At 42.3% G+C, this 27,216-nt stretch overlaps 1 protein-coding gene across 1 annotated transcript in view; it reads left to right on the top strand.

Moving 5' to 3' along the window:
- Window positions 1-27,216, top strand: part of LOC124154721 (DNA topoisomerase 2-binding protein 1) — a 150,531-nt gene that overhangs the window by 66,364 nt on the left and 56,951 nt on the right. The window contains exons 15-19 of the mRNA XM_046528609.1: window positions 5,692-5,891; window positions 6,187-6,833; window positions 13,420-13,551; window positions 15,304-15,480; window positions 24,552-24,779. Of these exons, the coding sequence (XP_046384565.1) occupies window positions 5,692-5,891; window positions 6,187-6,833; window positions 13,420-13,551; window positions 15,304-15,480; window positions 24,552-24,779 (1,384 nt within the window). The remainder of the gene's footprint in view (window positions 1-5,691; window positions 5,892-6,186; window positions 6,834-13,419; window positions 13,552-15,303; window positions 15,481-24,551; window positions 24,780-27,216) is intronic.

Raw genomic sequence — 27,216 nt, 5'->3', positions numbered from 1 at the left:
TAGACAATGTTCCAGAATAGTAATGTCACTGTTAGGGGGACGGTAAAAGCAACCAACATAGATTTAACATGCCTTAGAGTGTTCACCTGAGACTAATGACACCTCACTCCATATAATCTCACAGTCCGTTTCCAGGTCCACTCGGCGTTTTGATGGATAGAGATTGTTGACAGCAAGGAGCACTCCTCCTCCTCTTGACGGTCGATCTCGGCGATAGATATTGTGGGAGTTCACAAAGGATAATTCAGCATCAGGGACTGAGGGGTTTAGCCAGGTTTCAGAAAGGGCAATGATATCAAATTGGGAGAGCTCATGGGCGTGTGTGTCACAGTCGCCAAGTTTGGCCTTGATGCTTCTCACATTTTGATAATAAAGGTGCACTTGAGGGACACGAGAAGGGCCAGGGTTAAGACTGACATCCCCTGAGAGTAACACAATGAGGAGTATCACCATTCCAGCGTGAGGGTAGCGCGGGAGTTTTACCCGGGAGGGCTCAGGCTCTCGCTGGGACCTGGACCGAGGGCCTCTCGGGCCAGGAAGGCCACGTTGGGAGAAACCACATGATGAGAAGGCGGAAAAAAGATATCTCCGATAACTGAATATCTCTTGAGGATCTTGAGGAAAAACAACCAGGGAGTGATCACAACACGAAAGGGCACGAACTCGCACAGAAATATTCAACCACAGTAGTGTTGCAACAACAAAAACACTGAAAGATAGACGAGCGAGAGATGCATGCGTCTGGCTACCGGCGGCCATATTGAGTTGACGTCAATTTTTTCTTTCAATGAAGTGTAGATGCATATTCCTCTACCATGTTTGTCTCATTGAAAATTTGTCCGCATTGTGAGCTGCAGAAAATAACTAGTTAGAACTACAGTGTGTTCGCATTTCCTGGGCAAACTTGAATCATTGGTGAAGTGGCCATGATTAGCCAACATGAGTGAAACTGCTGTCATGCTTGGATCTGAAGGAGGGTGCAAAAAAGTCAGAAAATACATAGTCGGGAATGAATTAGAATTAAGGAACTTTTTGACAATCCTGAGGTCAGATCTTGAACAGATATGGAACTGAAGCTCCTGATGTGTGGGTGCAAGACATAACTGGGCATTTTATTCAAAAACGTACTTTAATGAAAACAGATGTATAATTTTCATTGTATGAAAAAATATTATATTCAAGAATAATACATGCCTCAGGGGCGCAGTTCTAAATATTTCAAGTTCCATACTGGTTTCCAACTGTTTTCATGGAAATGACACTTCCTGATTTCAGTTCTCAACTTAATTTTTTTTCTTTTTATGATATTTCTTGGAGTTTAGGTCAAATTGAAACCAAGTTATAGCCAACGTTTCGATTTATGTAAAATCATCCTCAGGGCTATGAAAGTGAAAACATGAGCAATATAAAATACAAAGATGACAACGATTTTTTTACTCTTCCATTAGGATGGAGTGGTATTTGTAGTTGTGGTAGGTGATATTGTGATTCATAAAAATGTTTTTTTGCCACAACTGACGCTGAAATGTACTGATATTCTGTTAGTTCGAATCATGAATGTTAATTAATCTTTCCACAGTTTGGAACGAGTTTTTCATTATTTTTCACCATGATTTCTATGAAATAGATGGCCGTTTACAACGATAAAAATACTATCTCAGATTCTAGATAGGGGCAAAGAGTTCCTCGACGATCTTGGGAATACAGAGGTAATACTTATATTATATACGACCCTGAGGCCATTTAACCAACGAACCACTTAGACCAATTTGAATGGAATGAGGCAGCCACAAATATCCTTTCATTCATATGGGCAGTATAGGTACGAAGGAAATGCCAGACACAAAAATATTCGGACAATGCCTTCCAAATGACCAAATTGCCTTTGGTCATTATACTTAAGAATTTCATTACGGACCACTTCGTGTTCCCGAAAAATTCAAATGAGATTAGCAAAATTGTTAGTCCCGGTGGTCACGAATCTTTTAAAAAAAGTTGTTAAGTAATTTTCCCTATCTACTGGAAGTAATCGAGTAAAGAAATTAATGCGTAATAAAAATGTAATAGCCTTTAATAAAAACAACTAGCATAACTAAAAGGCATATATGAAGTGAAAAGGCAATGTTTACATCTAAATGGTAACTTTAGCTCATTGACACCTTTCTCACACCAATTAATAAACTTAGGTCTAGGATATCGATATCAAACGTGCCATAATTGCAAAAGCTTAAAACCTTATTCTCAATAAAGGAAGACGTAGAGGCATTCACAACGTAATGCCAATACAATCAAATAACAAACAAACAATAAACAAATGCGTTCAATATTAGTTCAACCAGAATCATAACAAACCCGAGTAAATCGCAACAATTACTGGAATAACATCCCGTGGCTGAATGAAAGCTGGAAAAATAACGTTATAGTCTTCATAAAAATCCTCTTCGACAATGTTAATTACAATCATGTCCGCGCCATTTTTGTTGTTACACGCCGTTCGCGTCGCACGAGTTGAACCTTCCTGCACCCGCCTGATTTTCATTGCACCTTCTGGTGCAGAAGGTGCAGATGGAGCAAGCGACGCGAACAAAGCTTAGGTGTGGCAATACCTTAGTAACACAACATCAATAAATATGTACAAAGTTAAGAGGTATGTCAAAATTTTTAGTGTATTCTATTTTGTTCTTTTATATATATATATACTAGCTGACCCAGCGAACTTCGTACCGCCTAACAATCAATGAACTTACAGTTTACTTACACCATTTATAAATCAAGAGCGGGTGTATCGTTTTTAATCATGTTTAATTTATTATAATAAAATAAGGACACAAATTTAATAAAACTACGTAAATGAGTACCAAAATTGCTTGTCAGAAAGACATTTTCTTTATTGAATCTACATAGGGTGAATCGGAGCATGTTTACGCGGATTTTTTTCAACAAATTTTCTTACGTTTTAGCTTAAGAAATTTTGGGCATTGTGGTTTAATAAAGCAGTTCATGAAATAAAAATTATACGCATTCAGTTGTTGGCTATTTGCGTTATTAGCTGTAAAAAATTTTTTTTAGGTCCAAGTCTGTTGCATACACTTGGCCCATTCAGGGGGCAGGTTGACACGACCCCAGACCGACGCTTGACTGATGCTCAAAATCGTGCAAGAAAAGCCCCTATGAAGCAGCATTCGCATTAAATGACTTAAGGCGCGCCAGTTTTAGTATCTCTGTTTGGAAAAAATGCACTGCGTAAACACAAAAACTGAAAGAATGACCATGCGATTTTTTAATCGTTATCACGAATGCAACACGAATTGTAAATTGAATACGTTTAAGCTCAAAAGGGCATATGAGTTGAGATCATGGAATCTACGGAATGAGGACTTCCTAACCTTTGAATTTTCCTTTGAGTAAAGTTGCGTGAATCACATTCATCACCAATTTTTTTAATGATCAAACACGTTCCGTTGGATAGTTATGGTTGGTTTAGGCTTCGAAAGATCATGAGCTTAGAAACTACATTTTTCTGTAAATCGTGCCTTGGTCAGCCAGGTACGTCCAAGGACTTAAAATATTCAGATAGATAGTTGGTGATTTCGTCTTCGTTTGTTACACATTTAAAAGATTCGAATCCATGCAGAGTACGAACTATTTGAATTTACCTCGTTTTAGTCATCCACATCTTCGTTCTTGCTCGCTAAATCAACCATCTTTGATTCTTTTGGTGATCAATCATATTCTGGAACTCTTTGTTGATGAGCTCACCTTCCGCTGAAACTAATTTGCAATCATTCCAAGGAAATGAGTTAAAACTACTCGATTCCTCGACAGGAACACGGACATTACCGTTTGTCAACAATTGCTTGGAGATTTGTTTACAAACACGGTAGTGAAGTGTCAACTCGAGCTGGGCCACGGCTGGGCTTACAATCAGCTCGAATTAAATTTTTAAAATGTAATTTCAATTTAATTAATATTTTGAATATATTTAGTAATTAAAATGTTATATTGTTACTAAATTCAGTTATTAAAGTGGTAAAAACAAAACAAATTATTTAATTTGTAGTTTTGACCGACTTATCAATTGTTGTGTTACTATAACTCCTAAAAGCATGCCCATAGGAAAGAGATGAATTTTTTTGTGAAATTATCCTTTTTTTAATGGCCTATATGTTAACCCCGCCTGAGACGAATCCAAAGAACCAAATCTCATTGAAATTGGTGCAGCCGTTCTCGAGTTATAAGTGTTCTAACTAACACGATTTTCGGCTTTCTTTTATATATGTACATGGATATATATATATATATGCGTATACTTTAATTTACATTACTGTATAAAAAACGCGATCGTAACATTTTTATGTAAAAATATTGTACATCGTTGTCATCTTTGTATTTTATATTGTTCATGTTTTCTCTTTCGTAGCCCTGAGGATGATTTTAAATAAATCGAAACGTTGGCTATAACTTGGTTTCCTAAACCTAAACTCCAAGAAACATCATAAAAAGTTATTAAACAAGGTCAAGAATAGAAGAGGAAAAGTAGTAATAATACTAACTTCATTTTTGATTGGGTCGGTGAGGGTATGTTTTGGTTGTAATGATTCATCTTCATAGTATCCTGAGATAGAGTTGGTGAGGGGACAATAAGTAGATAATCTAACGGTTTGTTCATTGAAAATGCAGAGAGTTAGTACCCTTATGTGTTTAAAAGATATTGGTTAAGGTTTACAGGGTAAAAATATGGTATACAGAGTGGATGAGCTGTTAACACCTTGCGTACGGATGGTGAGAATTCTCGTCATTTTTTTCCCAAACATTTCGGACAGATGACGAAGATTCTCGTCATTTAGGCGCTTCAACCTAAACAATTTTAAAGCGTATCGCTAGCGAATACGTATTGTACACTATAAAATTGTTTAGGTTGACGCGCCTAAATGACTAGAATCTTCGTCATCTATCCGTAACGTTCGGGAAAGAATTGATGAGAACTCTCGCCATCCGTACGCAAGGTGTTAACAGCAGTGGTAGCCAACAAATGCATTGTTGTGTATGTGAATATCTTGAGGGATCGGGTTGGTGTTGGTGGCTAGAGTGTTGACTTCCCACTACACTAATCCATGTCTTGGTTGCAGCAAAGACCTGCCTGATCCATGCTTGAGTGTCTTTATTGAGGGTACTTCAAATTCAGCAGTTCACCTGTCAGATGGGACATAGGTATGAATTCCTACACTTTCAATGCATGGCATGCCCACATGTCAGCCCATTTCCGTCAGCAGTGTACATTGCTGTAATATTTTTTCAAAAAAGTATGATGCATGTTCAGAAAGTTAGTGTACCCATGAAGTTTGGAGGATTGGGGATCGCTTTGGTGTGGTTGGCTACTGTTTGCTTGCCACACTATGGACACAGATAATTCCTGAGGTGGCTGGCTGAGAATTTTTGCAGTCAGTACAATCCTTTCATGAGTGCTGTGTAAAGGGCACTCCATGTACAGCATTCCGTCTATTAGATGGAATGTTTAGCCATGGTCCTCCTGTTCAGAGCAGGCTAATGCTGAACATTGGATCCTCTCCACCATTCATTAAGGGCATTAGTGTCCTGAGTTATCAGTCACCTGCTCAAAATATTGTGTGCCATGAATACCTTGGTGACTCATTTGTTTGGGCAGGCATTGACAATGGTGTTTTTTTTTAGCTCACAGGAAGTTTTTTCGAAGAAGGACATTCCAGAGAAGAATGCAGTCGCGTCAACCCATCTGATATGCCCGACTCCTGAAGGAAACAAGTATGCTGCAGCTGTGAAGTGGGGTCTACCTGCTGTCACTAAGGATTGGATTCTTATGTGTGCACAAAAGGGCCAGAAAGTTCCAGAGGCTGATTATTATGTAGTGAAATGTAAGGATTATCACTTCTGAATGAGAGATTTTCTTTGTTCAGTCATTCTCAGGGGAAAGAAACAGCATTTTTAATTAATTAGACGATTTTCTTCTTCATTATTTAATTTCATGTTTTCTAATTTTTAGATCACCTTCTTGTGTGCTATCTTAGTTTATTGGTGGACATTGCTGCAAGCCATAGTTTTCATTTTGGTTTCACCGTATTGCTTTCATTCTTATTTCATTTATGTATTAGCAGATTTATGTTACCCTGAGCATATTTGCTGATTATAAAACATCTTTATTGTCTTCAGCCACAGATAAACCATCTGATGGGACTTCGGGGAATACAAGAGTCGGGCAAGACTTGGGAAAGGAGGCGATTTCAGAAAAGTCCACGCCCTCAGTCAGTGAAATTTCCAAGAGCAATGCGAATGCTTCTTGTGAAAAGTCAGAAAGTAATGTTAGAAACAATGGGAGTACTAGACAGATTAGTGACAGTCGGCTATCGGTTGAATCGGCTGTGATGGCTCCTGCTTCTACCTCAATGTCTGCTCGGACGAATGGTGGGAACGACGTGTCTTTGAGTGAGAAGTCGTTGCCATCGAGGGTTGATGGTGTGAGGACTGTGGAGGGAGAGGTGTTCACTCCTCCGAGTCGTTTCAGCCGTGTTTGCAGGACTCCAGTTGTTGATGCTCGAGTTGAGGAAGAGGTGGGCAGTGGGGCGCATTGCTTCGAGGACTTTGCTTCGAGAGATGCGGAGGGCAAAGGAGCAGAGGAGGAGAGTGAAGGGTCAGACGTGAGGGTGCAGAGGTTGCAGTCGACTCCCGGAACTCCTTACGGGCAGGTGTTTGAGGCCAACCCATCGCGAAGCACTCGCAAAGCGTGGAAGAACTGGGTGGAAACTATCCCTAAGTTGCACCAGCCAACTCCACCACATGTCGAGAAGAAGCCGGAAACGGTAAGCATTCAATGGGTATCATGTCAAAGATTAACCCTTCAGCTGTGGGAAATGTATGCATGCCAGCCTCGTCATGGCCCAATTCTTGCAAGGGATATTAGTAGAGGTCCGTGAAAGTGGTTTTATTTTTTGCTAATATTCGTTTTAAAACCATATACCGTATAAGCGCGTGTAAGAGGCGCACCTTTTTTCCCAGATATTGCAGCCGAAAATGGGGGTGCGCCTCTTACACAAACTTCTTATCTTCCCCCCCTCCCCTTCACCGGTTGCAAGTTCAAGGGGAACTGAGTGGCCTTGGTTTTCAGCGTGAGTCAGTCATCTGAAACCCTGGGTCAAAATAAAGCGGCAGGCAGGGGAGTTTCTCCCTTTGATTTTGATTTGATTTGACACACACCGATTTTGGACGGCCGGTAAAATATTGGCCGATATTTTACCGGCGAAGCGATGCTTGCACACACGCCGGATTTTTACCGGTCAAACGATACGTTGCTAAGTTTTTGAGCCGGCGTCGGCGATCCACAGTGACAATAGCCGGCAGCTAACCGGCATTTTGCCGGTGCCGGCGTGTGGTCGATACGTGTGCAAGCTCCAATGCTCTCCCATTGTTCACTATTGGAATGTGGACGGCCGATATTTTACCGGCCGTCCAAAATTGGTGCGTGTGCAAGAGGCCTTAAATCTACGACGTGGTTATTATCCTACGACGCTGAGATTGCCCCAATTGTTGTTCAATCTCTTGGGAAAGCTCATGCCATTTGCCTGTCGTGTTTTGCCTTAAAATTTTCCACGGCTGCAATTCTATTGCAATACTCCTGCGAGAGCTTTTAAACAAAATTGTTCGTGAGTAGGACAAGCAACGAAGAGCGATGGCGTATGCAAAGAGAGGATCGGAACTCTTTCTACTCCCTCTTATGCCGCCGCAGTTATCAAAATTTCCTCTTTCAAACAGTACTGAAAGAGGACATTTCGATAACTGTCGAAATTCCAGGCATACGTCTGCAACACCGCACGATAGGATAAAAAAAATGTCGCAAAATTTTTTTTCTTTATAGCTTCGATCCTCAAAATAGGGGTGCGCCTCTTACACGTGTGCGCCTCTTACACAAGCTTATACGGTAATTTCGGTGTTATAGAAAATCTTGGCGGTGTTATTATAATGCTACAATTTTCCCATGTTTATAGGCATTATATTATTTTATGGTACACATTTCATGAGTACTTATACTTTTACTAAGCATTTTACATAACATTTAACACAATTTGGATTGTACAAAATTTCTGATAAAACTAAATGAAAGAAATGGTATAACTTAAATTGGTTCAAGGTGTATGAATGGTTCAAATATGTAGTCTTGGCGAATACGATCGGCAAACAGCAAATTCCCACTACTCATACGTGTCTACTTCGAGAGCCATTCCAGAATTTTTGGATTGTCAAGTTTCTCTACTCTAAATAAAGCCTTTAAAAATGCTTCTGTAGTAGCAACAACAAGCTCCTCCTTTGCTTTCTTTGACTGAGTGACTGTGTGTTCAAATGATAGCTGTCGTTTTGCGGGTCCCCTTTCTTTCGCACGTTTATGAGTATCGCTACTGATGTGCTTTAACAAAGTGTCTCATCTTTCAAATTAAATATTTTATCACAAACTTCGCACAGTAATACTCTGTTTTTCACATAAAATCCTTCTCAGCTGAATTCACTTGCCCTGGTATGAACAGTATCTCTTGCTTTTGGCATTTTAAAATTCCTATCCTTTGTTCGATATTTAAAGCTGGAACTACAATAAAAAAAACAGACCAACCGCAAAACACAACCTATCACAATGGTGTTTTCAAACTTAGTGCTGGGTAGCTGCGGTACATACAGTAAATTCCGGTTATTACGCGCCTCACTTTACCGCGGTTTCGGATATACCGCGGGTCTCACCATGTCCCCCGAAATAATTACATTGACCTTTTTTTTGGGGTAGGTAACTTTGTGGCGAATTTTATCTCGGCGTGTCTACCGACGCGTCGCAACGGCGCTACTTCAAGCGACTGTATTAACGCGGTTGGCGACGTATTCCATACATTGTTTCGTAGCCATAAAAAAAACTCGGTAATTCCTGATCGGTCATTGTGTCTTGTGAACTCGAGCTGAAAAGTGTGTTGCACGGCTATAATAATTTTCGAGATTCAGGGAGATTGAGATAATTCTCTTTCGTACGTTCGCACCGCGGCGCTCAAACCAAGGTATGTACTCAATGCCCACAGGCTTCGAGCATTTAATGATGAATGAGCTGTTTTACCTTTGCCTTTGGCTTAATATTAATATGAAAATTACTTTTTTACGAAAATTTTCATTGATTTTAGGGTAAAAACGATGTCTGCCCAAAGGAAAACTTACACAATTAAAGAAAAGTTGGGCATAATCGACAGAGTGAAACGCGGTGATTCAAAATCAAGTTTATTCAGGGAGTTTGGTGTTCCTGAAGGAATTATTCGTGGTTGGATGAAAGAAGAAGATAAATTACGATCATTTGTTGATCAAGTGGATGACGAAATAGGACTTGATAGAAAAAAGGCTAGATTGAGTGCTGCTGGTGATGTGGATGAATGTTTGTTTATGTGGTTTGTTCAGAAGCGCAGTGAAGGTGTTCCATTATCCGGTCCACTTTTACAAGCACAGGCAATTAAATTAAATAAACAAATAGGTGGTGCTCATGATTTTGTTGCTTCTGCTGGCTGGCTATCGAGGTGGAAAATTCGCCACGGGGTAGCGCAAGTTAACATGCAAGGAGAATCTCGTTCCAGTGACAGTGAAGCAGCTAGAGAATTCTGTGGGACTTTACGCAAGATGATTGATGAACGTGAGTACACTGAAGAGCAATTGTATAACTGCGATGAAACCGCTCTCTACTACAGATTGCTTCCAACAAAATCACTTGATATTAAGAAGTCGGCAAATAAATCCGGAATAAAAATGAGCAAAGAAAGAGTGACTTTATTACTGTGCGCTAACAAATCAGGAAGTCACGAGTTAAAACCTCTGTGTATTGGTAAAAATCGAAGTCCTCGGTGCTTCAAGCACGTTAATATGAAAGCACTACCCATAAATTACAAAAACAGTCAGAATGCCTGGATGACTCGAGACATTTTTTTATCTTGGTTCAATGAAGATTTTGTTCCATCGGTTAATAGCCACTTAAGATCAAAAAAGTTAGAAGAGAAGGCTCTACTTCTGTTAGATAACTGTTCGGCCCATCCGTCTTCTGAGCTCTTGATAACGAGGGATGGCAAAATAGTGGCTTCGTTTTTACCAAAAAATACGACAGCTCTTATTCAGCCCATGGACCAAGGGATAATCAGAGCATTTAAAGCCCACTATCGGCTGGAATTGCTCACTAGTGTCATAAATTCAGAACTGCAGGTACAAGAATATCTGAAAACAGTCACCCTGAAGAACATGGCTTATAATATTGGTTTGGCATGGAAGAAAATAACTTCAGCTACAATCCTAAATTGCTGGTCAAAGTGCGAGTATACAACGGGCGATAGCATGGAAGACGAAGACGAGTTTTTGGGTTTCACGGAAGAGGACGCACGTGAAGCTTCAGATGTTCTTTGTAATAAACTATTTGTGAGTGATCTCGAGGCCTGGGTTCGCGAAGACGAGGAAACTCCTGTATCTGCTTATAAGAGTGACGAAGAAATTGTGGCTGCGGTCCAGAGCCGCGCAAAAACAGCTGCATCATCGGAAGATGAGAGCGAGAATGAAGAAGACGAAAGTGAGGTCGAGATGCCAAAAATTGGCCATTTATTACATAATATAAGTGAATTGATGAATTGGTTGGAGGGACAAAGTGATTGCGATAGGATTCATCTGTTGCACTTGCAAAGCATAAAAAATTACGTGACAAAGAAACGCCATCAACTATCGCGGCAAAAGAAAATATCCGAGTACTTTAGTAACTCCCGTTAAAGTAGAGCATTCATGGTTAAATAAAAAACACAGTACTGTTCCACAACCTTATAATTTAGCAGTCTACTAGTTAAATTATAAGGTTGTGGAACAGTACTGTGTTTTTTATTTAACCATGAATATCTCATCGTTCCACCAAGTAACGCCTAAATCTGTTGATTATATTTTTAAAGTAGAGCGTCTAAATCATAAAATAAATATTTTAATAATGTATTACGCAAATAAATTGGCTATAAAAATTACCTTTAAGGGTTTTTTTATTGCTTCCCACGCAGATTCCCGTAATAACGCGGTTGTCCGATAACGCGGGTGTAAACTATGTCCCCCTAGACCCGCGTTATAACCGAATTTTACTGTATAACCATAGTACTGTATAACTTACAAATTGGCCGAAATGTTTCATGTCATGGATTTCGATACTCCTTACCCAGGTGATGAGGGAAGGTAGGACAGCAGCTAGATACAACAAAATCGCTTAGTTTTGATTATAGCTGTTGCCAATCGGTCACCGCAATTACTGCTGGGCATTGACGCCTACCGTTCGCGTGAGCTTGTATTTCCGCTCCTCCGTGGCCGCGTTAAATTTCTTTCCGCACATTTTTAATTCATAATATCTAATTCTTCAGGTGAGAAAGCACCTCATTCTAAATATTTAAGATTGATATGTGGGAATCGAAGAGAGAGGCTGTGATAAATTTAACGGTAAATTCTGGCAGAAAATTTACTTCAGTGCGCAATATTACGCGAATGCCTTATGCACGTGACTAAACAAGCCAATTGACCTTGGAATGGTAATGAGATAGATGAAATGAACAACGGCAGCGTGAAAAAATGATGGCTCAGGCTTTAATAGATTATGACTCATTAGGTTTGATTTTTTCGCTAATCCACCTAAAATCGCAAAAAATGCAAAATTTCGTTCTTATTTACCGATTTCGCGTTATTTCGTGTTATTTTGCAACATCGCGTCTTGCGAATTTCACAGAATGTCTAGATTTTAGCGATGAAAACACTATGTTTCTTGCAAGTGATAATTCTCCCAGCTTAGCCAAACTAGTCCTTTCCTTTTGCTTCGTATATGTTGCATTTCATCACCAATAGTGCATCCTTTCTTCTAATTATTCTCTAACTTACCTTGGTTTCATTTAACCTGGCGCAGGTGAGGCCAGAATCCGGCACCATTTTCCCCAGGGCCAGGGATCTTTCACAGGGTTTTAGTTATTCTAACAGGCAATTTACGTCAATTACGAGTTATGGCACGCAGGCAAATTTTTTTCCACTTTTAAGCTGAAGGGGGTAAGCCTTTTGGACTTACGGATTGGTAACTTCCTCCTTCCACCATTAGCATTAGTATTATCTGGCGACCATTGGTTGTGTGATAAGTATGTAGAAGAGTTTGGAATTAGAAATACAGTGAAACCTCTATTTTACACTTTTGAATGGACCACTTACAAAAAGTGCAAAATTGAGGATATTGTAAAATAGAGTATCATTATTTAAAGGCGGTATTGTTTGGGACCTGATAAAAACTGTGCAAAATCAGGGAAAGTGTATAATGGGGGAATGTGAAATCGAGGTGTCACTGTAATAATTAGTAAGTTACTAAATAAAGTAATAAAAGACTAAATACTTTAGAACCACGAAACTGGGTAAAAATGGTTTTAAAAAACCTTATGGGATGGTATTTTAAATCGTTAGATTGTACTTAAAATGTACACTTCGGAATGTATATGTATCTAAAGAATCATTTGCTTAAAATATGACATGATAATTGATTAATTCGATACTATAAAAAATAATGATTTGAGAAATTTAATATCTGAGATGCTTTAATAAAATCATCTTACAAAATTGATAAAATTAATGAAAAAACAAATCTCTGTGCACCTTAGTAGTATCACTCGATGAATTTTTGTGGTTTTTGGCATTGAAACATACAGAAAATGACTTTGATTTTGATGAAGTACATTTTTCTTAAAATCTACCCCAAGAGTGATATTGGCTCCTTTATTAGAAATTTGTCAAATAGGTAAGTTGACTAATTCCATTTCTGAGCTACATGCAGCTGCTCAATCCTGCTAAAGAAAGGACAGGTGGCAAAGTTGAATCTCAAATCAGCATCTGGCAGTATTAACCTCTTTGTCCTCTAAAGCTAACAAAATTATGTAGGTGCTCAATTGGTGGTGTACTGGGTGATAATTTGTGGAATATGGGCTCAAATTTTGGTCATGGTAAATGAGTTTTCCTGTGTGGAATTTATGCACTTACTGGTTTCTTTGTGAAGGCATGTTGCTAGCTGGTATACAATTATATCCTTGGTTAATTCATTAGGACTGAATCCCTGACCTTATCTGTGGAGAAAGATCATCTAATGTAAAATTTTTGGTTATTTTTGGAATTACACGATTTTTATGCAAGTTCTTTTATTCAGTTTTGATGGCCAACACTGATCAACCACCTCCAATGTAGATGATGAATAGGTTTATATTTTATGCTCTTAATTCTCCTAATACTTTATCTGGTTTGAGCTCAAGGGAGCATGGTTTGGCTTCATGTCTTGAAGATTTCTCTGTTGTCGGTTTTATTTTGTGTTTTTCATTCATGTAGTATTTATTTCTGTTTCGGCAGCCCCTGTCGGAGCTCAAACGACGACTGTGGGCATCAATTGATAATGCTTGTAAGAAAATGGAATTGAGGCTTGACGATGGGGAGGCAAGCAGTGAGTCAGGTTCCGAGTGCACTTCAGGGAAAAGGAAAAGGGTGAGTGAAGGAGATAGAGTGTGGCTGCAAAGGCCATTTCCACGAGTGCAGCTGTCTATGCAGGTGTTTTCCTCCTCTCTACATGCTCCCACTCTGCATTTCATCAAAAGCATGACAACTTCATTACAAAAGTTGTTTATGATGATGTAATTGGACCAAAATCTTGTCACCAATAGTAACTGAAGTTGTTATTGATGACATGCATTTGTCATAGTGAAAAGTCTGTGTACCTTTTTTAAGATAACATCTTTGGCACGTACAGACAGTGGCGCAGTGAGGGGGGGTTTTGGGGAATAAATCCCCCCCAGAGCTCAGAGAAACTTTTAAGTTTAATTCATTTTACTTCATTTGATTACTATACCTATTAAAAGTGTAAGGATTAATAAAATATCCATCAGAAAGCCATAACACTCACCATTTTGAACCATTTATCTTAAAAAATTTCTGGGGGAGGGCCCCCACACCTCCCGCTTATTTTGGCGGGTATACTACCACCACCCCAGGTCTCTTTGCGCCTAAAACCCCCCTAGCCTTAATTTCTAACTGCACCCCTGCATACAGAAACGGCACAAGTTTATTGAGATATAATTCCTGTTGTTTTTTCCAATTCTTGTGTTCCTCAAGTGCATACTACATGACTAATACTAGCAGTAAAAGTTTTGCCTTCCTCAAAACAATCACAATAGACTCACGTTATTGCAAAGTTCAAGGGACAGCAAATTTGGAGGTGTATATAAACAAACTTTATTGGAACACTCCTTTTCAGGAACAGAAAAATGCATCACATTGTTTATTAAATAGTCATTAAATACTTGATAGGTTTACACAATTTTATTGTTGTAGTGTTAATGGGTCAGCTAATTGAGAATAATTCAAGGCTCGTTGATATGATATTCGATTAAATAATATGCAATAATACACCATGATGTGCATTCCAATTGAAGATGGTAAATTCACACGCTGCATCATTAATTTAATTCTGATAGATATTTGCTCTGTTGCACAGACAGTACTGATGCACATACTTAAGTGGCACAACATCAAAAGGATTCTGCTGGCTGAGAAGAAGTGCACGTGTTTGCGAAGATAATAAGTGCTTTCAGACGAGAGAGGAACGAGGGACCAGTCCAATGACTAATTTGGGAAATTGTTTCCACGATTTCATATGGCTAGCACCGAACGGTTTCACAATCTATTTCATCCCGAGAAGTGACTGACCTACTGAATAGTTAAACACGCTCATATTACAACCCGTGGTATCAATTTCAGCCCTTGTAGAATTCATCAAGCAAATGAAGTAGGTGAGGTAAAAAGCCTATTTTGTGGAATAATACTTCCTTTTAGCATTTTGCCTCTTAAAATACGTATATTTACTCAATAATTGCACCACATGTTGCTTCTGCACCGACCCTACTGCTATGCTTGAGGCAGGGCTCACGATTCGTGTTGAATCACTGAATGCGAGTGTGACTAATATTCCCCATTCTCCGTTTTCTACTCATATTATTCATCCAGAGAACAGGAAAAGGTATTCTTAGTTTAATAAACTTTAATTTTGAAAAAGTGAGAAATCATTTACCATTGAATCTTTAATATTTTACAATAATTAGTCTCATTTTCAGTATACATGTATGACATTTGCTGTGGTCATCATCATTTTTAAGCTACTAAACTCACACCAGGTACCTATTTGTTGTTGCAAAGGCATAAGTGAAATGCTTCATGGATAATACTTTTTATCTATCTTGGCAGCCAATAGAACCTGAAGAGGCCTCCAAGAAAGTTACAAAGCCATTTGCCGGTGTGGTGGCATACATTTGGAAGCAATTTCCCAAGGCCAAGAGAGAGCAGTTAGCCGAGAAAGTTGATGCATTAGGAGGAGTTATACAGCATTCATTCAGCGATGTCGTCACCCATGCTATATTTCAGGTAAGCTGTATTTATTCTGCTCTCAGGGCATTTTAAGCTCTACAATTCCCCTTTAAGTTTTTAATCAATTGGTAGAGGTTCGTGAAAGTGGTTTTATTTTTTGCTAAAATTCGTTTTAAAACCATATAATTTCGGTGTTATAGAAAATCTTGGCAGTGTTATTATAATGCCACAAGTTTCCCATGTTTATAGGTGCTTTATTATTTTATGGTACACATTTCATGAATACTTATCCTTTAATAAGCATTTTTTATAATATTTAACACAATTTCGATTGTACAAAATTTCTGATAAAACTAAATGAAGGAAATGGTTCAACTTATGTGGGCTCAAGGTATACGAAAGGTTCAAGTATATAGTCTTGGCGAATGCAAACGGCAAATCCCCACTACCTTATATGTGTATACTTAGAGGGCCATTCCAGAATTTTTGGATTGTCAAGTTTCTCTACACTAAATAAAGCTTTGTAAGCGCGTGGTTTCTATTGGGTTGGCACTCCAGAGGAATTATGAAATCAACTCATTTCGTGAAGGTATTTATTATCAATCACACACCGTGCGTCGCACACATGGCCTGCGGCCTTTACACATGAGTACTTTCCGCCGACTGCCCGCTGCCTTTTCCACACGTGGCCTCCGACTTCCCGGAAGGTGCTGATGGCAGCATCACTCCCACGCACTCTCATGAGTGCCTATGCATGGGGATCAGAATAGCATTACCATCCGGTTTCACGTCTCTGCGAACTCAAGATGTTCCGCTTACAACTATACCCCCTCCAAAGTGAATTGTTGAATATCCTAAAAACATAACAATTCAATACTAGAATACATGGAAACCATTAAAATCACAATAAAACAAAGAAAGATGAAAAGTTACCCAATGATAGATGAAAGAAAGAAAAAAAAAACTTAAAGCACTTAACAGAAAACCCTACAAGTTGAAATATATGAATCAATTCAAGTGGATCAATAGGTCCAGAGTTCAATCTTCGGCCGTGGCCTACACTTTCCTAGAATCACAAATTCCCACCTTCCCAAGCACTCGTCATCTTTGCACAGGAATCCCTTGGATTTTAAAAACCCTCTTGGCAATTCACCGCCCACGACCCCGCCCCACACTACTGATGCACTTCACACATTACACATTATCACTGTTAAGCTATACCCTTCATTTTTACAACCTTAAATCTAACATTGCATACCCATTATCTAGGGGTCCCCGCCCCCCATCACGTATCCTCCCCTTAGCTCTGTCAAACAAATCACCTATTAATTTATACTCATTATTCATTCCTTCAAATCAAAATTAATTACCACCATCCAATCGTGTTCTATTAACCCCACATCTTGTCCACGATCAAATACCAAACCGTTTTTTTTTTTTTTTTTTTAATGGCACCAATTCTTGAGCCATTTCAAGTCCCGCTATCCCAGCGGCGACTAAAATGGCGAATACCAAGGTCATTGTTCTTGTTCGTCTTCCTCTAGAACCGTGGACAAGGGTCCTTGTGATCGGAGCGAATAGGAGTGTGAGGGCGCTGGAGAAGGGGACAGGGGAGGGGCTGCGGTTCTCTCAGCTGTTCGCTGTCGGCTGCGGAGGGGGTAAGGGGACCGCCTTGGGAGGAGAGGGGAAGGCGGTGGAGGGGAGGCTGCTTCGTTCCGCTGGGAGGAGCTCTCATCTTGGTTGGGAGGGGGGGAAACCACTCCTTCCCCCTTCGCTGGCGCCTCGCCGTCTGGAGGGGATGAGGGAGGGGAGTCAAACCCTTCCCCGCTATCCGTTCCCAGCTGGCTGGCCTCTGGAAGGTCGGCGTATCCCCGCGGCTCCACAGATTCGAACTCTATGTCACTGCAAGGGGGTAGAATTGGGGTTTGGGGAGGAAGGGGTGGATTCTTCCGGGGTCTTCCTCGGGGGCGAGCACGTCTCCTTCCTAGATCTGGGGATGGAATAGAACCAGAATAAGGTTTCACACGATTCACATGCACCACAATTTTTCGAAATGGAAGCTCCAACTCTAAATTGCAATCGGACAAAACTCTTTTATCACTCGATACGGCCCTTCCCAGGGGCAATGAAACTTTTTCACTTGCCCTGGCTTCAAACACGGGTCGCGTAAATATACGTAGTCGCCCACCTCGTATCTGCGTTGTTTTCCCTTTGTTTTTACCCCCTCTGCTTGCGTCTTTTGTGCCCTCCGATTGTTTTCCTTGCAAACTTCCCACAACTTTGTTAGTCTCGCACACAATTCTCCCACAGCCGGGTGCTTAGACGGAACACCATTCGCCGCCATGACTTCAAAGGGGGAGGCCATCGGAAATCCGAATATCACTTCGTGGGGGGAGTACTCTGTACTACGGTGCTTTTTAATATTATACACCGAGACTGCATAGTCTAATAAAGAATCCCAATTGTTGTTATTGTAATTCACGTTATGGCTCAGTATTTTGGCGATCGTGCGATGCACTCGCTCAACCCTCCCGTTCGCCTCCGGGTGATACGATGACGTGCGTAATTGCTTCACTTCGAGCAGTATACACATCTCGCGGAACAACTCCGATTCAAAATTGGTTCCCTGATCGGTGAGGATCGTCTTTGGGACTCCGAATCGCAAAATCCAGTTTCTAACAAGCGCCGCAGCCACCGTCTCCGCAGTTTGGTCGGCCATGGCCGTCATGACTACATACCGTGAAAAGTGATCCACAATTGTCAATATGAACCGGTTTCCTTTATCTGTTCGCGGCAAAGGGCCTACAATATCTAGCCCTGAGAACTCAAACGGCCGCGAGGCATAAGGCACTTCCTGCAAGGGGGCCTTAGAGCCTCCATACGGGCTTCTTCGATTGCACGCAATGCAGTGCTTGACGTGCTCCCTCCCGGCTCTTTCGATACCTGGCCACCAATATTGCGATACTAGTCGAGTCACCGTTGCTTCCCTACCTAAATGTCCCGCCATTATATGATCATGGCATTGCTTAAGTATTTCCTCCCTACAGCTTCTCGGCACCACAGTCCTATTCCCCCGTTTCGTTTTCCTAAACAACACGTTGTCGATTACTGCGAAATTTTTGTCTTCCCTCCACCCTCGGCACTCCTCATCACTCCCTTGCGCATCCGCGAAGTCTATCCCTCCCTCAGCGACCACGCCCCTCACCTTCCGGCTGAGCGTGTCGACATTTAAATGCGCCTTCCCGGGCTTGTGCGCTACTTCGTAATCGTACTCGCTTAACTTAAGTGTCCAACGCATTAGCCTGCTGCTTGGATCCTTGAGACCAAACAACCACTTGAGAGCAGCATGGTCAGTTACGATCAAGAATTTACGGCCAAACACGTAACACTTAAACTGTCGCACTGCCCACACGACAGCGAGGAGTTCCTTCTCTGTTGTAGTATAGTTTATTTCGGGGTTTTTCATTTGCCGAGACACGTATGCCACGGGGTGTTCCTCCCCATCGATCACCTGCGATAACACGGCCCCTATTGCGAAATTACTCGCGTCCGTAGAGATGATGAAAGGTCGGTTGAAGTCGGGGTAAATTAATACCGGACTACTCGTCAACGATTCCTTCAAACTCTCCACAGCCTCGTCACACTCAGGCGTCCAATTAAAAGTAGTCCCTTTCCGCAGCAACGCCGTCAGTGGTCGGGCGAGGACGGCGTAGTTATCCACGAACCGGCGGTAATAGTTCGTAAGTCCTAAAAATGACTGAATTTCCTTTGCCGTTCTCGGGGTTGGGTAATCGCGCACCGCAGCAACTTTTTCTGGGTCGGGCCTGATCCCGTTGGCGCTGATAACATGGCCAAGGTACTTTACTTGTGGGAGGGCAAAGTGGCACTTCAACGACAGGCCGGCCGCTTCCAACTTCTCGAATACCTTGCTTAGCCGTGAGGCGTGCGTGTCAATCGAATCGCTAAACACGATGACGTCGTCTAGATAAACTAAACATTCCGACGGCGTCATCCCCCGTAGCACTCCGTCCATCATCCGTTGGAATGTCACGGGCGCGTTTCTAAGTCCAAATGGCATACGGACGTATTCATAATGGCCGCTGTTTACGATAAAGGCGGCCTTCTCACGCGAGTCCGCGGCCATCGGAATCTGGTGATATCCGCTAGTGAGGTCGAGGGTCGTGAAGTACTTACATCCGCCTAAATATTCCAAAGTCTCTGTGATATTGGGAAGGGGGTAAACATCTGCTTTAGTGATAGCATTAAGGGCCCTAAAGTCAATGCAAAATCGATAGTTTGGCTTGCCATCCAGTGACTTTTTTGGAACCACCACCACCAGAAACGCCCACGGGCTATTGCTAGGCTGGATGACCCGTCTAATTGCTCTTTCACGAAATTCTCTATCAGGGGCTTCAGGTGGTGCGGGGTCCTATAGGGTTTTTTATAAATCGGGCGGGCATCACCCGTCGGAATTTCATGCTCCATTAGATGAGTGGCACGGGGCCCGCCCGATTGCGTAAACAAATTCTGAAATTTCTCAATCACTGGGGCTAGTACTTCTCGTTCCTCCCCTTTCAAGTGCCCCAACTTATCCAGAATGTCCCTTCCGAATTCCTTCACTTCCACTACCCCAACGCACTTTTCCTCCCATCCAGTTATCCACTCTTCGCGGCCCGTTTGAATGTCCTCACCCGAGTGCACCTCGCTAACTCTCGCGATCAATGTCTCCTTGTTTAGCGTAAGTGTATCAGGTCCAAAATTACTTACGTGTGTGGTGACGCTTCCCTCATCGCTCACCAAGCACACACACCTGGCTACCCAGCACTCCTCCTCCTCCAGGGCAGATTCCACCAGGCACTCCTGACCCGGCCGCCAAACTTCGGTGTCCAAGAAAATAGGCAGGAGTCGCACGCTCCTACCCGGAACGATTTCAGCGCGCAGGAGTCGAACCGGTACGTCAACTGCTCCATGGCGATGGTACATCCACGTGGGGTATCCTCGTGGTATCTTTTCGCCCCCTCTCCTCGCCGCGTCGGGGCGGAAAGGGAGATCACGGTCGGTCGCCGCCGCCAGCGCCGGGTCCACTACCGGTGACAGCGGGCTCCTCGTCGCCGCAAGAGCGGCCCCATCAGCCGCGGGCGATGACGGCCCGTCGGTCGGTCTCCTCCTTCCCCCTTTCTTCTTGCGCTGGGGCGAAACCACGCCCACTTTTCCTTCCATCCCGTCGGACGGGGCCCGCTGATAACAACCCACCGCGTCCATCCGGCCACCACCCAGCATGGGCCACCCCCGTCCGTCCTTCTCCACTCGCACTACCAATCCATTTGCCTCGCGGAGCGAGCAAACAGGTGTGATCGCCACCTCCTGGGGGGACCGTGTTCGGCGATTAACTCGGCCCCACCCTAGTTTAAATCCGGCTTTCTGTCGCTCGACGGCCGCGGAGTACTCTTGCAGTCCCTCGCAAAATGCCCCTGGCGGCCGCAGGCGAAGCAGGGCCCTCGGGGGCGGCTCGGACATAAGCGTGCGAAATGACCCTCCTTCCCGCACGAAAAACACGCCTTTGCCGTCGATGCAAAGACTTCCCTCTCCTCAACTGGCCTCTTTGCACGCCGTTCCACCTCCACGATGCGCGTGGCATTCTCAATGGCGTCATCAAATGTCGCTGGCATCCTCAGTCGCGTTTGTCTACCAACCTCGCCAGAGAGACCGTTTAAGAAGGCATCCAATGCCCTCTGGTCGGCCTCTTCCCCGATGGCAGCCACCCTTTCCTCCGTGCCTTCGACAGAATAGGTACATTCGTTTCACGAACCCGATCCGCGAATTCCTGTATGGTCTCCCCCGTCTTCATCCGCAGAGTGGACATCAACTCCCGCTAGTACCGCCGGCTTTTACTTGACCTGTATCTCTCCTTCAGCAGTCCGGTAATCTCTGGATACATCAATGCCTCTCTGCCCTCGGCCTTGGCTCGGCAATACGTGTCCGCGGCCCCCTTTACTCGCAGCCTGATCGCATGCTGTTTCTCCTCCTCCGTCCACTTACTTAGCAAGGCAGCCCTGTCGAACCGTTCGATAAAGGCATCCACATCCTCCGCTGGTCCGCCGCAGAAATTCTCAACCGAGGCTAAGAGGGCGAAATTCGGTTGTCTATCCGCGTAGTTCTCAGCGGTCGGGGCGAGGGGGTGCAAGGGTCTCTCGGCTTCCCGAGCCCTCATTCTCGCGTTCTCCTCCTGCAAGTCCTTTAACTGCGCAGTCAACGTGTCTAACACACGTTGGATATCCATTTCTTGGCCCGATATACTAACTCTGCCCGTCATCCTCACTTACCTTCACTATAGACTTGATTCCTCTTTTTGTTGGAGGCCAACGTCGCACTCTGACACCAGTTGTAAGCGCGTGGTTTCTATTGGGTTGGCACTCCAGAGGAATTATGAAATCAACTCATTTCGTGAAGGTATTTATTATCAATCACACACCGTGCGTCGCACACATGGCCTGCGGCCTTTACACATGAGTACTTTCCGCCGACTGCCCGCTGCCTTTTCCACACGTGGCCTCCGGCTTCCCGGAAGGTGCTGATGGCAGCATCACTCCCACGCACTCTCATGAGTGCCTATGCATGGGGATCAGAATAGCATTACCATCCGGTTTCACGTCTCTGCGAACTCAAGATGTTCCGCTTACAGCTTTTAAAAATGCTTCAGTAGCAAAACCGGCCTCAGTGTTGCTACTACTGAAGCCGGCCTTGGTGGCGGCGGAGTAAAGTCCTCGCCTACCAAACCGAAGGTCGTGGGTTCGAGTCCCGCCTGGGTAAGTTACCTTCATCCAAGGCATGGGCGTGTGTGAATATCCTTCATTGTTAATTATTAATTACCCGCTGTAAAGGCCGTAAATGTGCTGTTTATGAGGTAATGGAAATAAATAAGTAAAAAATAAAAAAAACAACAAGCTCCTCCTCCGCTTTCTTAGACTAAGTGACTGTGTGTTCAAATGATAGCTGTTGTTTTGCGAGTCCCCTTTCTTTCGCACATATATGTGTATCACTACTGATGTGGTTTAACAATCTGTCACATCTTTCAAATTCAAATATTTTATCGCAAACTTTGGGCAGTAATATGTACTCTGTCTTTCTCATAAAATCCTTCTGAGCTGAATTCACTTGCCCTGGTATGAATGGTATCACTGGCTTTTGGCCGTTTTAAATTCCTATCCTTCATTCGATATTTAAAGCTGGAACAACGATAAAAAAAAACAGCTCAACCACAAAATACAACCACTCACTGGAGAGGGAGTGCTGGGTAGCTACGGTACATAAATATAACCATAGTACTGTATAACTTACAAATTAGCCGAAATGTTTCATGTCGTGGGTCCCCTTTAGAAACCCCTCACCTAGATGTTGAGGGAAGGTAGGACAGGAGCTAGATACAACAAAATTGCTTAGTTTTGATTACAGCTGTTGTCATTCGGTCAGGAAAGGCAGTGAAAGAAGCACACATAACTAAACAATCGAATTCAAAGAAACTTAAAAAATTATTTTCCATTTATCGATCCTGAAACATCTGGAATGAGACGCTTTCTCACCTGAAGAATTAGATATTAGATTTGGCCATTATCGAAATGATTTTTTTTGCATTATAGGTCAGTGGAGAGCCGAATATTTGACGATCCGTCCGCTAATAAGGAGAACCCCCTCTCCTCCTATCATTTCTGTTCCTTCCTTTCCTTCCCCCACTGCTAGTGCTTCGTGCTTCCAAATAACCATACGTGTCTATGGATGTCTTTAAATGAATCGTGCAGTTGATGGCACGGTGCCTTTGACGGCCGCCGTGGTCACCACGGCGTTCACGTCACGGCACTGTGAAATTCAGGCCGCTTTCAGTCAAGACGACTCTCTGCCACGCTGTGGGCCATGCTGTGAATGGCGGCCCGGTCCTAGCCAGGGGCCATGTACGAGGTGCATTCTAGTTCTAAGGCCGCCAATTTTTTTTCTCCAGACTGGAAACAAATAGAAACATGTCTATTGTTTTTCTAAGGAGAGTGCACTTTTCGTCAATACCTGAAAGAGATGGCTGAACTGTAAGACAGATAGAATTCTTTCGGCAGCATCTAGAATGAAAACTGTTTTAGATACTGGAAATTACGACGTTTTTCTCACACGAACTGCATGCAATCATTCTTTTCGGCACTCGGGTGGTGTGACACCAATTGAAGTTCATAGACAACTGAAGGAGATATGTGATGATACGGTAATGGATATGTCAAAATAGCATCAATGGGTGCTATAATTTAATGAAGGTAGAACATCGAGTGACAACAAACCAGAACAATGAAGGCAATTTTCCAGTGGTCAAAACAGACTCCTAAAGAAGCCTTCGCCACGGCCATGGAACCACGGTGTCGACATTGTAAAAAACGTGTACGTCTGCAGGAATATTACATCGAGATTTAAAACCAGTTTCATAGTTTTCGGGTGATTAGCCAGTTAGAAATAAATCGGAGGCCTTAGAACTAGAATACACCTCGTATAAGTCAATGAAATTGTTACATTAGACCTACACTCAAGGTTTTCCTGCAACAAGTTATCCAATTACCCTGTCGAATGCCACTTTCCATAAATGGCTGTGTACCCTACAGCCATTTGGTGGAAGTCGGCATTCATTTATGCCTTGGTTCAAAGTTTATGATGTTGCAAATTTTGATGAAAAAATTGAATAAACAAAGCAAAAAAAATTGCGTTAAAAATAAGAAATCACTTTTACAAAGTAATGCAAAAAAAAGTAATGAGTAAAGGAGTGGAAAGGTCCATAGTGGATGAGCAAGTCAAATAGGAAGTTGAGGTTAAATTTTGGTTTTGTGAAGCAACTTGCAAATGAATGGGGAGCTATTAGAGGGAGGGCTATTAGAAAATTGTTTTGTTACCAAGGTATATGTTAGGGTCTAAGTGGTTCCTTCTTATTTGTATTTTCTATAGAGTGGTGAAAACTTTTTTCTTTTTTGTAGGGGTTACTATATTTCAACTGTATGCTGTGAAGTTACTAATAGATGGCTGTAAAATTTTTTCTCATTGTTCCGAATGTGTAATGTTATTGTTTTGCGTTGACCTGTTACTTTCCAAATTGTTGTTCTCAGGGAGAGGAGTGTGAGTCATCGGATGAGTACCAGCAGGCTATGGAATCGGGGAAGATGTTGGTGGCCCCAGCGTGGGTGGAGCTGTGCGCAGCAGAGGGTGTGCGCAAGGATGAGGCTCTCTTCCCTCCCTCAGACTATCCCCTCCGGTGCTCTGCGGAGACTCCTGTCGACTGGGAGTCCCTCAAGTCTAAATCTCAGGCCCTTCACAACGCACCTCGTCAAATAGCTGTGAGTTGATTGAAATATGTATTTGCATACAGATTGCAAATTTCTGAAAAATTGCTAGCTCGTTATTAATATTTCTGGAGATATGTTTTTTTACGTATTCATGTTAACCTAATCTACAACACTAGTAATCAGTAGAGGTTTTTCTGAAACCAAATCAATACTTCAATATCTGTGGCCAACATTGACAGTATTATGGAGTACACATTTCACACTTTTAGATTTTTAAATGACGATATCTATTTTTCATGATTAAATGAAAAGTGAAAAATTTCAAGCGTGCGAAAATGCAACGGTTAGTATTGTAACTGTACGAGCTCCGTCCCTCGGTCTACACCACTACTAAACTAATACCAGGCTAACGTAAATCGGGTCGTGAAATAGGTTCTCATTGGAGGAACCGTGACAGGTTGCCAAATGAAAGGTGGGGACACAATTATCTATAACAGCATTTATTTTAATAATTGACAAACAATTATGAAATTTAATTACCTTCATTAACAGAGAAACAGACCAAGCATGCAATGAAAATGAATATTTCGGGTGGAGAAGAAGAAAATGCGAAATGACTGGCACATCTAATGCCCGCAACCAAGCAAACCAAAAATACGGAACTCGGAAAACATACCCCATTCCCTCATTCACATCATACCAAATCGCGGGAGAACTCAGCACGACAAATTCCGGGCAGGGCAAGTACTTGGAGCTCACAACTTTGGTGTCCTGGTGGAACTCCAGGACGGTCCTGGCGACGTCGCCGCTCGAAATCAGGATAACTTCCGGTGTCACGGCGGAACTCCAACAGCTGTTCCGGCGAGAATGCCGCTAAGAATCAGGATCGTCGCTCCACTGCGCTATCAGCCCTTCGGCCACCATCAACCTTCCACCAGGCAAGGTTGTCCGCGATCCTTTCATAGCCGTGGTTGACGAGAGAGAGCCTCCGGGCCTCACCTCCGAACTGACACCTCCTCTGCTTCCCCTCCTTTTTTTCTGCTCTCGTCGTCCGAGAACATCTGCATCACGACGTGCGTTGAGTTCTCTCGGGTGCGAGTTCCGTATTATTTACACCTGTGACCCGCGACCGCGCTGGCTTACTCTCCACCCCGTGACCCCGTGGAGTTACATCATGAATGCTGGGAAAAGCCCAAGTGACGTCATTCTGGTTCCCGCTGCCGCAAAGTGAGGTGACCATGGGGCGAGGATATGTGTGCCGCTGTGATGCAGGCTGCTAGCAGGTAGCAGAGTACCCTGCTAGCAGGTAGCACTTGGCTAAAATAAGGATTATTGATACCTTATCAAACGAAGAAAACTTTCCAACCGTAGGCAATTTTAATAGGTGATTATTAATAGATGGTTCCCTGAGCTCTGTGCCTCATGCATGCATTGGTAATCTCAGACGATGTAAAACTCCTATCTACTCTTATAGAAACTAGGTCCCGGTGACGTCACGTAGAGTGGCATCGGATGGGCGCCAATCTGGCCTTTTTCAAATGAGGTTAAAAATTGACCATTGCCATTCGTCTAAACTGGGATTTCTAAAACCAAATAATTTGTATATTATGAATACACTAATGGTGGGTAACGAATCACAATCATTGCCTTTCATTTTCTCTGATGAACGAAACTACCCTTTTGGTAAATGTTACATGAATTTTATTTGGTTTGACTACTTGTAGTCATTATAGCCAAAATAGGGATGATTGCCTTTTTGTAATGATGTTGGCAAAGATTTTTTATCCCAGAATACATTTATTCATAGATAAACATTAATAGAATTTACTATAATACAGTTTACATTCCGTGGGCACAAATACACTTGTGCTTGGAGTAATCAAAGAGTCCAATTACATAAACTTGGTAAAGTCAGTTATGCATACAAAAAATATGAATTTTTTTCATTAAGCAAAGGGTTCTTGTCTATGAAGTACCTATAGTCATAGGTTCATATAGTCCAGGATGCAATGGGATAATTCCTTGTGTTGTTTTTTTTGTGAATGTACTCGTGATAAACGACCTGATGAACATCGGGGTTTGTGGTATTAACTAATATTTTTGTTGCTTAGCAGAGTGAGGATAAATAACCAGTTAATTTTTCTACGTGTTCATGCCATTATAAAATACAGTCAATCCAAGCACCTATAAATTTAGTACGATGCTCTTCCTTCATTTTAAAATTATGTAGAATTATATCTGTTGGAACTTTCTTTTGTTTTCAGAGATTAATTCCATTTTTGTAAGTTATTTTGGTGTCTATTAACCCTTCACTATAATGGTTTACAGCTGCTGTCTTCCAATACGATGTTTGTGTCATCTGAAAATATGCATACATAACTGGAGTTGTGGGAGAGATTCTGGAGGTTCATTAATATAGGCTAATAATAGGATAGGTCCTTGATTTGAACCTTGGGGTAGCCCTTAATGTAGAGGTAGAGAATCAGAG

This window comes from Ischnura elegans, chromosome 1 (genome assembly GCF_921293095.1).
Source record: "Ischnura elegans chromosome 1, ioIscEleg1.1, whole genome shotgun sequence".
Classification (NCBI taxonomy): Eukaryota; Metazoa; Arthropoda; class Insecta; order Odonata; family Coenagrionidae; genus Ischnura; species Ischnura elegans.
This window is presented reverse-complemented; position numbering and strand designations above follow the sequence as displayed.